Here is a 12,029-nt window from a genome sequence, read left to right on the forward strand (position 1 = left end):
AAGGTGCAAGGTCCATGTGGACTGGGTCAAGACAGGGAAAAACAAGGCCCTGGAGTGGGTTTAACTGAGGGGCAGCATTGTAGGTGCACATTTATCTGGGATTCATGAGACTACTTCAGGTCACTAATGGGTGGGGTTCACCCATACAGCTATGATCTGAAACCAAGTGACAGATCTTGTACCAGACATAAAAAGATTCACTTCTGCAACCAAGGAAGCTAAGGGAACTAATTCAGTCCTGGCCCGGGGTAGAAAGAGTATAAACTAGTCAGAAAGAAGAGCTCCAGGAACCAGGGTAAGCTGGGGGAGAGAGAAGGAGACTAGAACAGAAAATATCTAGAAAAGACCAGATTTTATTGTTTATGTATCAAGGTTTCCTTGCACTGTGAACAAAACAGTCTGCATAGGTGAAGTGACCCCACGTGAGCTGTAATGTAAACACTATGGGATTGGGAAGAAAGCTCACCAGGAGACTACAATTCTGCATCTCTTGGCTGCTGTAGAACATTCTTCAAGAAACAGGCAATGGGGGCCGGGCGCGGTGGCTCAAGCCTGTAATCCCAGCACTTTGGGAGGCCGAGACGGGCGGATCACGAGGTCAGGAGATCGAGACCATCCTGGCTAATACGGTGAAACCCCGTCTCTACTAAAAAATACAAAAAACTAGCCGGGCGAGGTGGCGGGCGCCTGTAGTCCCAGCTACTCAGGAGGCTGAGGCAGGAGAATGATGTAAACTCGGGAGGCGGAGCTTGCAGTGAGCTGAGATCCGGCCACTGCACTCCATCCTGGGCGACAGAGCGAGACTCTGTCTCAAAAAAAAAAAAAAAAAAAAAAAAAAAAAAGAAAGAAACAGGCAATGGGGGCCTGATCTAGAAGTCTTCCCAGGAGAGCCACCTTGACCATGCCTGCTGTGGCTCATTCACGTTACACAATTCAAAGCTGGCAAACATGTGACTAAGCAAGCAAAAAGCTTGGCTAAAAACTCACATATTCAAATCGATCCTTGCAGAGCTGAACCATCAGGTGCAGAAAGACAAGTCCGGCAAACCAGAGGCACCACATGACCACCTCTTCCACTGTTTGGACATTCAGCACACCAAAGATGAAAATGAACTTGTAGAAAATAAAATTCCAAAATTTGTCTTTGAGATGCTAAAAAAGAAAAATGTTTATGAAGGTGAGTACTATCACACCTAACCCATTTGAGAGAAGTTCCCATAACAAAAGCTGGTTTCTATGGAAGATATATTCCACACTTGGCATTCTAACACTTGTCCTCAAGAAAACAGAAGAAAAAACAAAAAGCAGCCATCTGAAGAATAGAGGTAAGACACCCAGAAAGTAATCTGTAAACTCTGGATTATAACCCTAAATCAATTATGGAATGTTAGCTATTCAAAGGATAGTGATATGAGTTTAGTAACTTATGTATTAAGAAATAGGCCCGACGCAGTGGTTCATATCTATAATCCCAGCACTTTTGGAGGCCGAGGCAGGTGGACAGCTTGAGCTCAAGAGTTTGAGATCAGCCTGGGCAACATGGTGAAAACCCATCTCTACCAAAGAAAAAAAAAAAAAATACAAAAATTAGCTGGGAGTGGTGGTGCACACCTGTAGTCCCACCTACTCAGGAGGCTAAGGTGGGAGGACTGCTTGAGCCCAGGAGGTCGAGGCTACAGTGAGCCATCATCACACCACTGCACTCCAGCCTGGGCGACAGAGCAAGACCATCTCTCAAAAAAAAGAAAAAAATGCTTACATTTTTAATGCACAATGAAAAAGAATGGCAAGGGCTATCATTTTTACTACTTCTACCTTCCAGATTCTTACACAATAGAAAAGATTAGACTTTTTAAAAAAATTATTAAATTAAAAAATAACACAATCACTTGCCAGCCCATAATAAATGGGGCATAAAAAGGACAAAGAAAACAAAAAATGATGCCTTAACATTTTTATGAATTTTCTTGTCTTTTCCCTATGTGCAAGACACATTAATTTTTGCACAATGCTTTCTTTCACCTATCGTATTGTGAGAACCTTACCAATGTCAATGAATATTCTCTGAATATACCAATATACTGTTTTAATGGCTAAAGATGGACACTGAAACTCTTTTAAAATTTTCACCACTCAAAGAAACATTATAATGAGGGCCAGGTGTGGTGGCTCACGCACGAAATCCCAGCATTTTGGGAGGCCAGGGCAGGCGGATCACTTGAGCCCAGGAGTTCAAGACCAGCCTCGGTAACATGACAAAATCCTGTCTCTACTAAAAATACAAAAATTAGCTGAGCAGTGGCACATGCCTGTAATCCCAGCTACTCAGGAGTCTGAGGCATGAGAATTGCTTGAACCTGGGAGGTGGAGGTTGCAGGGAGCCATGATCATGCCACTGCACTCCAGCCTGAGCAACAGAGCGAGACTCTGTCTCAAAAGAAAAAAAAAAAAGAAAAGAAAAAGGAAAAATTGTGACCGGCTGGGCGCGGTGGCTCAAGCCTGTAATCCCAGCACTTTGGGAGGCCAAGACGGGCGGATCACGAGGTCAGGAGATCGAGACCATCCTGGCTAACACGGTGAAACCCCGTCTCTACTAAAAAAATACAAAAAACTAGCCGGGCGAGGTGGCGGGCGCCTGTAGTCCCAGCTATTTGGGAGGCTGAGGCAGGAGAATGGCATGAACCCAGGAGGCGGAGCCTGCAGTGAGCTGAGATCCGGCCACTGCACTCCAGCCTGGGCGACAGAGCGAGACTCTGTCTCAAAAAAAAAAAAAAAAAAAAGGAAAAATTGTGCTGAATATTTGTATGTATCTTTGTATGAGTTACTTTAGCACCGTCAAATCAAAAATTGCAAATGTTTTTATGGTTTACAGTAAAATCTACCTAACTTCCAAATCAGTCCTGTAAGTGTATATTCTCATGGGCAGTGTGTATGCATATTTGCTTTACTGTACTCTTTTACACAGAGGGCTTCCAGTTTTAACAATCTTCACTAACCCTGAAATACGAGAGCAATAAGGAGGGTCTAGTTCACCCCACATGCTAAAACAGACTATCAAGCCGTCTAGGGGGCTCAGGGAGAACTGAGTGAAGAGGATAAGAACGGAAGCATGATTCTAAGTATACTTTTTTTTTTTTTTTTAAAGAGACAGGGTCTCACTCTGTCATCCTGGCTGGAGTACAGTGGCCCAGTCGTCTCACTCTGTACAGTGGCCCAGTCATAGCTCACTGCAGCCCCAATCTCCTGGGCTCAAGTGATCCTCCCACCTCAGCCTCCTGAGTAGCTGGGATTACAGGCACATGACATCATGCCTGGCTAATGTTTTTTATATACATATTTTGCAGAGATGGGGCCTCCCTCTGTTGCCAAGGCTGGTCTCAAACTCCTGGGCTCAAGTGATCCCACCTTGGTCTCCCAAAAGAATGCTTTTATATGTAATTTGGAACCATGTAATTGTTTCACAAATTCAAAAAATAAACAGAAAAAAGCAAAATGTACTACAAATTAATAATGTGACTCCTTAAAGATTTTGAGAATTTAAACGCACCGTACTCTGACCAGACATCTTTCGTAGAGAACAAAATAAAGTGGAAAAAATTCATAGACTATGCCCTAACTCTATCCACCAAAAGGGCTGAGACACCCTAGTAACAATGAGCACAGTCAGTCAGTATACAACTTGGCTTCTAAATATCATTGCCCAATAACATGAACTAGGAATCACTGGTGAATGTCTGTTTCCAGACCTGGTACAGGGAAAGCACAAGGTGAACTTAGGACATTTTGTGCCCTGGTTTTGAATGATACTGCCACTTGGTTCTGCCATTTAGTTTCTGTGTGACCTTGGGAAAGTCACTTAACATCCCTGTGCTTTAGTTTCCTCATCTATACAATAGGTCTTACAATAACAGCATATACTTCATAGAATTGTTGGGGGAATTATACATAATATATGTGAAATGGTTAGACAAGTGCCATACTAAGCACTAAGCACTTAAAAAAAAAAAAAGCTTCCTTGCTCTAAACCTCCACTTAACATTTTAATCATTTTAGATATTCATTTTAGATATTCAATGTCTTTGCATTGAATGTAATGTCTAGCATTACTCTATTTCTAGAACTTTAAGCACCCACAGAGCAAACCCATGTCAATCCTAGGGATTTCTAACTCAAAATGGTTCCTAATTGATGCTCTGGATGACATTAAACATCAAATAAACCAACATAGAACAGCAGGGAAGATGCGATCAATGCTGAAAAAACCGAAAGTGGAGCTGGATAAGAAATATGCTCATTATAATTACCTCTGGATCTAGTAAAAAAAATCTCTAAAATACTCCAAGGTTATACTTTCTATAAATTTCAACCTGATAGAACTAACCTTTTAGGGAAAAGAAAGTATATAAAGCCCACTAGTGCCAGATCAATCCACCAAGCCTGCCTGGCCTGACCAATTTCTGGCCTACAAATAAAAAATACAACGAAAAACTTGAAGTAGTATCAAAAGAAGCATTTAAGCCAGTAGAAGTGGCTCACACCTGTAATTCCAGCACTTTGGGAGGCTGAGGTGGGCGGATCATGTGAACTCAACAGTTCGAGACCAACCTGGGCAGCATGATGAAATTCTGTCTCTACAAATACCAAAACAATTAGCCGGGTGTGGCACATGCCTGTAGTCTCACTCAGGTACTCAGGAGGCTGAGATGGGAGGAGACTGCTTGAGCCCAGGAGGTTGAGACCGCAGTGAGCAGAGATCGCACCACTGCACTCCAGCCTGGGTGACAGAGCAAGACCCTGTTTCCAAAAAAAAAAAAAAAAAAAAAGGCAGCATTTAGAACCTATCTGGGAGACCTCTAGAGTTGATACTGGAGAAAGTACTGAATACTAACTAATGAAAAATCTCCGGGAATACAAAACAGTCCTGTTCACAATGGCATTCAAGGGCTCAACCACCAAGTAATACATGTCAGCTCTAAACCAGGACTTCAGCTGATTTTATAAAAGGAAATTTGGGTTGAAAAGGGTGGGTAAGGAAAGAATGGAACACTATGAATACAAAGTAAAGCTGCTGTTGTGCTTTTCATGTAATAGGTTCCTGTGTCTTATCACTGGGATAAGATAGAATAAAACACAGTTTTGTTCTTATGTTGTCATTTTGAAGGCCAGTTCTAAATTCTTACTTTAAAACATACCACCAGGCACGGTGGCTCACGCTTGTAATCCCAGCACTTTGGGAGGCCAAAGCAGGCGGATCACCTGAGGTCAGGAGTTTGAGACCAGCCTGGCCAATATGGCAAACCCCTGTCTCTACTAAAAATACATGAATTAGCTGCGGTGCACACCTGTATTCCCAGCTACTTGGGAGGCTGAAGCAGGAGAAGTGCTTGAACCCGGGAGGCAGAGGTTGCAGTGAGCTGAGATTGAGCCACGGCACTCCAGCCCGGGTGACAGAGAAAGACTCTGTCTCAAAAAAAAAAAAAAAAAAAAAATATTATTCTACACCCTACCCACTCAAATCCTCAAGGAACTGCCAATCTATACGGTATGCTTGTGGCATAATTCTTCATTGAAAGCGTTCCCTGCCTGTTCTGAGTCACTTTCCAGTGTCAGACAATCTCACCCAAAACAAGAACAAATCTCCTAATTTCATGCTTTTAGAATTCTTAATTCACCTTCCCACAGAGAAAATTGTCCTGGTAAATTCTTTTGGAAAAGAACCCACATTCTACAGAGTGACATTTATGATCATTCAAAATCAAACAAATCTAGGCTTCTCTAAAAACGACATTCCTAAAAATCCTGAAGAAAAACAGCCATAAAAAACAATATTGGGACAACTTGGCTGCACTGAATATGAACTGTGGATTAGACAAAGTATTTTTTCAATGTTAAATTTCCTAATTTTAATCACTGTGCTGTAAAAATGCCTTTGCTCTTAGAAAATACAAACTGAAGTATTGAGGGGTAAAGGGGTAATGATGTCCACAACTTACTTTCAAATGAATCAGAACAAAAGTATGTATAAATAAAAAGTGACTATTAAAGCAAATGGAACAAAATATTAACAACGGGCGAATCTGGATAAAGGGTATATAGGAGTTTTCTGTAGTATTCATGGAACTTTTCCACACATCTGAAATCATAAGAAATACAAAGTTTAAAAAAAAATCTAGTCACAAGAATCCATCCTTTCAGTGTAGACTTACCTGTCTCTCACTCACTCGAAGAGGGCCAAACACAATACACTGGATGAGCTTAGCCACCAACATCAAAACACAGCAAGCAGTATTTACTAGAACCTGTAAACAAATCGGAGAAAGGAAGTTTATTTCTTCCTGCTGAAAAATAAAAGCAGCTCTAAAAATCTTATATTAGGAATTCAGCCATCATTTCCAGTGACTGAGCCTTTCTGGTTCTCTCCCAATGCAAGATAAGTAATATCTGAAAAGGCACACTGTTCTGGGCAGTGGGTGATAGGGATGAGGATTGGGAAGAAAGGCACTAGCTCACCAAGTCACAGCTCTTCTTCCAATATGCACCCTCCAGCAGGCCACCTTATCTTTCATCCTTAACTGAATTGTATGTATACTTTGTACTGTTTGTGCAAAACTACATGAACCTTGTAAACTGCAGGTCCTTCCCAAGTACCTCAATTCCAACATTATTTTGATAGCCTTAAAGAAAACTGTTCTAGAAACTGAAGTTACCATGAATAGTAAAATCCAGCACCCAGAGATTCTGCCCTGCCAAACAAATAGGAGGTAGGGGTAGGAGTGTGGATGGTCACAAAAAAGTCTCATCATGAGGAACTAATAACCAAAAAATATAACAGAATATTTTAACATTTATTGGAATGGAAAAATCTTTCAACCAAAAGATAAATGTGCTCCATGCTTGGTGTTGGCTTTGAAGTAAAGGTTCTGTGGCACTGCAGTGGGGTGGAATGGGGAAAACAGAAGGAAAAGAAAACTGGCAAGAGGGGCTAACAGATGAAAGGCAACCTGGGGATACCAATGCAAAACTAAGGCCTTCTTCAACAGTCTATGAGAAAACTTAAAAAACAAAACAAAACCCTAAATGATGAATATCCTTACACCTAAACACCAAATCTTAATGCTTACAAAATGGAAGAGTTGGCTGTCTCCAACCCAGAGATTACTGTGGGGTATCACATTACTCTGAATGACTCCAAAAAGCCAAAAGGATCTTGATAAAAACAGTACAGATGACTTGTTGAGAGCAAATGAAAAGGAACTCCAATTCAATGTAAAGCTGCTTCTGCCTCTGATTCACTACATTTACCATATTACCCTTGCCAAGTCATTCTTCCCTCTACTTTTAAAAGCAAATGATAATTTTAAAGAAGAAAGAAAGGGGACAGAAGAGAGTAATTTAAGAAAGCAAGATCCCGAGGCCGGGCGCGGCGGCTCAAGCCTGTAATCCCAGCACTTTGGGAGGCCGAGACGAGAGGATCACGAGGTCAGGAGATCGAGACCATCCTGGCTAACACGGTGAAACCCCCTCCTACTAAAAAATACAAAAAAAAAAAACTAGCCGGGTGAGGTGGCGGGCGCCTGTAGTTCCAGCTACTCGGGAGGCTGAGGCAGGAGAATGGCGTAAACCCGGGAGGCAGAGCTTGCAGTGAGCCGAGATCCCGTCACTGCACAGCAGCCTGTGCGACAGAGCAAGACTCCACCTCAAAAAAAGAAAAAAAGAGAAAGCAAGATCCCTGAGATCACCTCAGGGTCTGTTTAGTACCTCACACCATCCCTCCTTCGGGAGAACAGTTAAGGGCAGCCCTGATTCATTACAAATGATTAAATTTAGTTCTATTCTGTCTGCCTAATGGGCCATGGACGTATGTAATATATTTTTAAAAGATTGAAACAAAAATAGTTCTGCTGAAAAAATAAACTGTTTTAGTACTTAAATCCTTCAAACAACCAGGAACAAAAGCCCAAACCAGTTGCCCCAAATATCCTAATTTGTGTAACAGGCCTATTCAAAACGGTCCAGATCACCAGGAGCGTGGTGGCTCACGCTTGTAATCCGGGCACTTTGGGAGACCAAGGTGGGAGGACTGCTTGAGGTCAGAAGTTTGAGACCAGCCTGGAACACACAGCAAAACCTTGCCCCTACTGAAAAATATATAAAATTTTTAAAAAAGAAAAAACAATTCAGGTAACTTGAAATGTTCATTTTTAAGGTGATGAAATAGATGCTAAAGAGACTCACCTTCATTGTGATCTAACCAGTCAATCTCAGCCACATTAACTAAGAGAAACGTTGTAAGACAAAACCACAACCCCTCATGTCATATCCCCCAGACAAACATGCCCCAGCTTTATTATGATGCAATTTCTTAAAAGAATTCTTCCTGTTTTTACAGGTAGTCAAATGAATTTAAAAAATAAATGCAACACATTTAGCACTTGTTCGAGGCATGCGGGAAATCAAAAAAATGATGGAACTCTGAACCCTAAACTCAAAGAACTTTTAGAATCTACAAGAGATAGAACATGGTAAACAGTTTCACAGAAGGCCAAGCAGGCTACCATGAGAGTAATGATGGAGAAAAAAAACAAATTTAGGGGCACTTAAACATTTCTCTATTCAAAACAGCACTGCCACACACATCTCAAGTTATCAAACAAAAAATAAAGTATTATTTACTATTTCTCAAACTCTGTAAATAAAAGTCTCACTCTGTTGCCCAAACTAAAGCACAGTGGCGCAATCTCTGCTCACTGCAACCTCTGCCTTCCAAGTTCAAGCTATTCTCCTGTCTCAGCCTCCCAAGTAGCTGGGATTACAGGTGTGCGCTACCACACTAATTTTTGTATTTTTTTGTAGAGACATGGTTTCACCATGCTGCCCAGGCTGGTCTCGAACTCCTGGGCTCAAGTGATCCATCTGCTTCGGCCTCCCAAAGGACTGGGATTACAGGCATGAGCCACTGCACCTAGCCTAAATAAGTCTTTGAATTCAAATAAGGTATAAAAAATGTGTATCTTTAATATATCCAAAAAAAAAGTAAAAGTCTCTTATAATCCCATCACCCATAGACAACCACTTCCTATTTTAATTTAAATGAAGATTTGGAAATTAACTGGCTAAGCAAGCAGGAAAAAAAAAAAAAGCTTGAGTATACTGATACTAAAAAGGGAATTTATGTAAAAAGGAGATAAGCTGTTGTGAACTTTGTAACCAAAGCTACAAAGGATTGAAAGCAATTGAAAATTATTTTAAGATTATAAACAAAGTTTTTAAAAACACCTTAATGATTATTAATAACATTACATGTCTATTTATAGAAAAATGCCTTAATTATAATGATTATATGTTAATAACAAATACTGACCAGGCACTGTAGCTCACACCTATAATCCCACCACTTTGGGAGGCCAAGGTCGGGGGATTGCTTGAACTCAGGAGTTCAAGACCAGCCTGGCCAACATAGTGAAACCTCATCTCTACAAAAGATACAAAAATTAGCCGGGTGGGGTGGTGGGCACCTGTAGTCCCAGCTACTGAGGAGGCTGAGGTGGGAGGATCTCTTGAGCCCAGGAGGTCAAGGCTGCAGTGAACCATGATTGCACCACTGCACTAGGGAACAGTGCAGCCTGGGCAACAGAGTGAGACCTTGTCTCAAATAAATAAATAAATAAATAATATTGTGTTATACATACAACTTCTCAACTTCAGTTAACAAAGGCTTGAAAAACTGTAAATACAACTGAGCACCCCTAATGCAAAAATCCAAAATCTGAAATGCTCCAAAATCCAAAACTTTCTGAGCACCAACATGGTGCCACAAGTGGGAAATTCCACACCTGACCTCATGTAATGAGTCACAGTCAAAATGCAGACTTACAAGAGGTTACTGAGTGTCCCTAAGGGAAAAATGAAACTGCCTTCAGGGTATGTGTATGAGGTGCATTTGAAACAGAGGAATTTCACGTTTACATTTGGGTCCCATCCCCAAAATATCTCATTATGTATATGCAAATATTCCAAAATCCAGGAAAGAAATCCCAAATTTAAAACTTCTGGTCCCAAGCATTTTGGATAAAGTATTCTCAATCTATACTGAAAGAAACTTAACTGGAGCATTCCTCATTTAAAAGCAAATCCCACTGGCTCATGTCTATAATCCCAGCACTTTGGAAGGTCAAGGTGGGTGGGTTGATTGACTTCAGGAGTTCGAGATCAGACTAAACAACATGGCGAAATCCAATCTCTACTAAAAACACAAAAAACGTAGCCAGGCGTGCTGGTGTGTGCCTGTAGTCCCAGCTACTCGGGAGGCTAAGATGGGAGAATCACCCTAGACACAGGGAGGTTGAGGCTGCAATGAACTAAAATCACACCACTGTACTCCAGTCTCACAGTGAGACTGATTCAAAAAAAAAACACTGCTTAAAAAAGTAAACTAAAATAAATAAAATAAATCCCTGGGTCAGGTGCAGTGGAACATGCCTGTAATCCCAGCACTTTGGAAGGTCAAGGTGGGTGGGTTGATTGACTTCAGGAGTTCGAGATCAGACTAAACAACATGGCGAAATCCAATCTCTACTAAAAACACAAAAAACGTAGCCAGGCGTGCTGGTGTGTGCCTGTAGTCCCAGCTACTCGGGAGGCTAAGATGGGAGAATCACCCTAGACACAGGGAGGTTGAGGCTGCAATGAACTAAAATCACACCACTGTACTCCAGTCTCACAGTGAGACTGATTCAAAAAAAAAACACTGCTTAAAAAAGTAAACTAAAATAAATAAAATAAATCCCTGGGTCAGGTGCAGTGGAACATGCCTGTAATCCCAGCACTTTGGGAGGCAGACGAGGGAGAATCACGAGGTCAGGAGTTCCAGACCAGCCTGGCCAACATGGTGAAACCTCATCTCTACTAAAAATATAAAAATTAGCCAGGGGTGGTGGTGCTCACCTGTAATCCCAGCTACTCTCAGGAGGCTGAGGCAGGAGAATCACTTGAACCCGGGAGGCAGAGGTTGCAGTGAGCTGAGATCATGCCACTGCACACCAGCCTAGGTGAGAGTGAGACTCCATCTCCAAAAAAAAAAAAAAATCCGGGGTCAGGTGCGGTGGCTCACGCCTGTAATCCCAGCACTTTAAGAGGCCGAGGTGGGCGGATCACGAGGTCAGGACATCAAGACCATCCTGGTTAACACGGTGAAACCCTGTCTCTACTAAAAATACAAAAAATTAGCCGGGCTCAGTAATGGGCCCCTGGAGTTCCAGCTACTCAGGAGGCTGAGGCAGGAGAATGGCATGAGCCCGGGAGGCGGAGCTTGCAGTGAACCGAGATCGTGCCACTGCACTCCAGCCTGGGCAACAAAGGGAGACTCCGTCTCAAAAAAAAAAAAAAAAAAAGGAAATAATATGTGCACATACATGTTTGTATAATATATACGTGTGAACTGTCAAGGACCTGATTAATTTGGGTATTTCTTAGTCTCCTACTTAACACTAGCACTTACTACAAGAATCTGATAATTGCCATTTCTGGAAGAGAGAAGCAGGTAACAGGGAGAGAGCGAGAGATCTACTTTTCACTGCATATCACTTCTGTATCCCTTAACTTTTTTTTTTTATTTTATTTTAGATGGAGTTTCACTCTGTCGTCCAGGCTGGACTGCAGTGGCGCGATCTCAGCTCACTGCAACTTCCACCTCCCAGGTTCAAGTAATTCTCCTGCCTCAGCCTCCCAAGTAGCTGGGATTACTGGCACCTGCCACTATGCCTGGCTAATTTTTGTATTTTTAGTAAGGATGGGTTTCCCCATGTTGGCCAGGCTGGTCTCAATCTCCTGACCTCAGGTGATCCTCCCGCCTCGGCCTCCCCAAGTGCTGGGATTACAGACGTGAGCCACCATGCCGGGCCTGTACCCCTTAACTTTTGTACCCTGAGCATGCATTATCTATTTTTTAAAATTTTTTTAAAGTTTAGAATCTACTAAACTAACCTGACTAGTTCTACAATTCCACATTATTTTTCTCACCATATGAGTAA

At 41.9% G+C, this 12,029-nt stretch overlaps 1 protein-coding gene across 4 annotated transcripts in view; it reads right to left on the minus strand.

The window, feature by feature from the left end:
* The window catches only part of AMFR (autocrine motility factor receptor), a 60,827-nt gene that overhangs the window by 42,429 nt on the left and 6,369 nt on the right, over positions 1-12,029 (minus strand). For all 4 annotated transcript variants that reach the window (XM_033218444.1, XM_033218443.1, XM_033218445.1 and 1 more), the window contains exons 2-3: positions 6,207-6,299; positions 988-1,152 (exon numbers count right to left, since the gene is read on the minus strand). In XM_033218444.1, coding sequence (XP_033074335.1) covers positions 988-1,152; positions 6,207-6,299 — 258 coding nt within the window. The remainder of the gene's footprint in view (positions 1-987; positions 1,153-6,206; positions 6,300-12,029) is intronic.

Source organism: Trachypithecus francoisi, unplaced genomic scaffold (assembly GCF_009764315.1).
Source record: "Trachypithecus francoisi isolate TF-2019V2 unplaced genomic scaffold, Tfra_2.0 Lachesis_group10, whole genome shotgun sequence".
NCBI lineage: Eukaryota > Metazoa > Chordata > Mammalia > Primates > Cercopithecidae > Trachypithecus > Trachypithecus francoisi.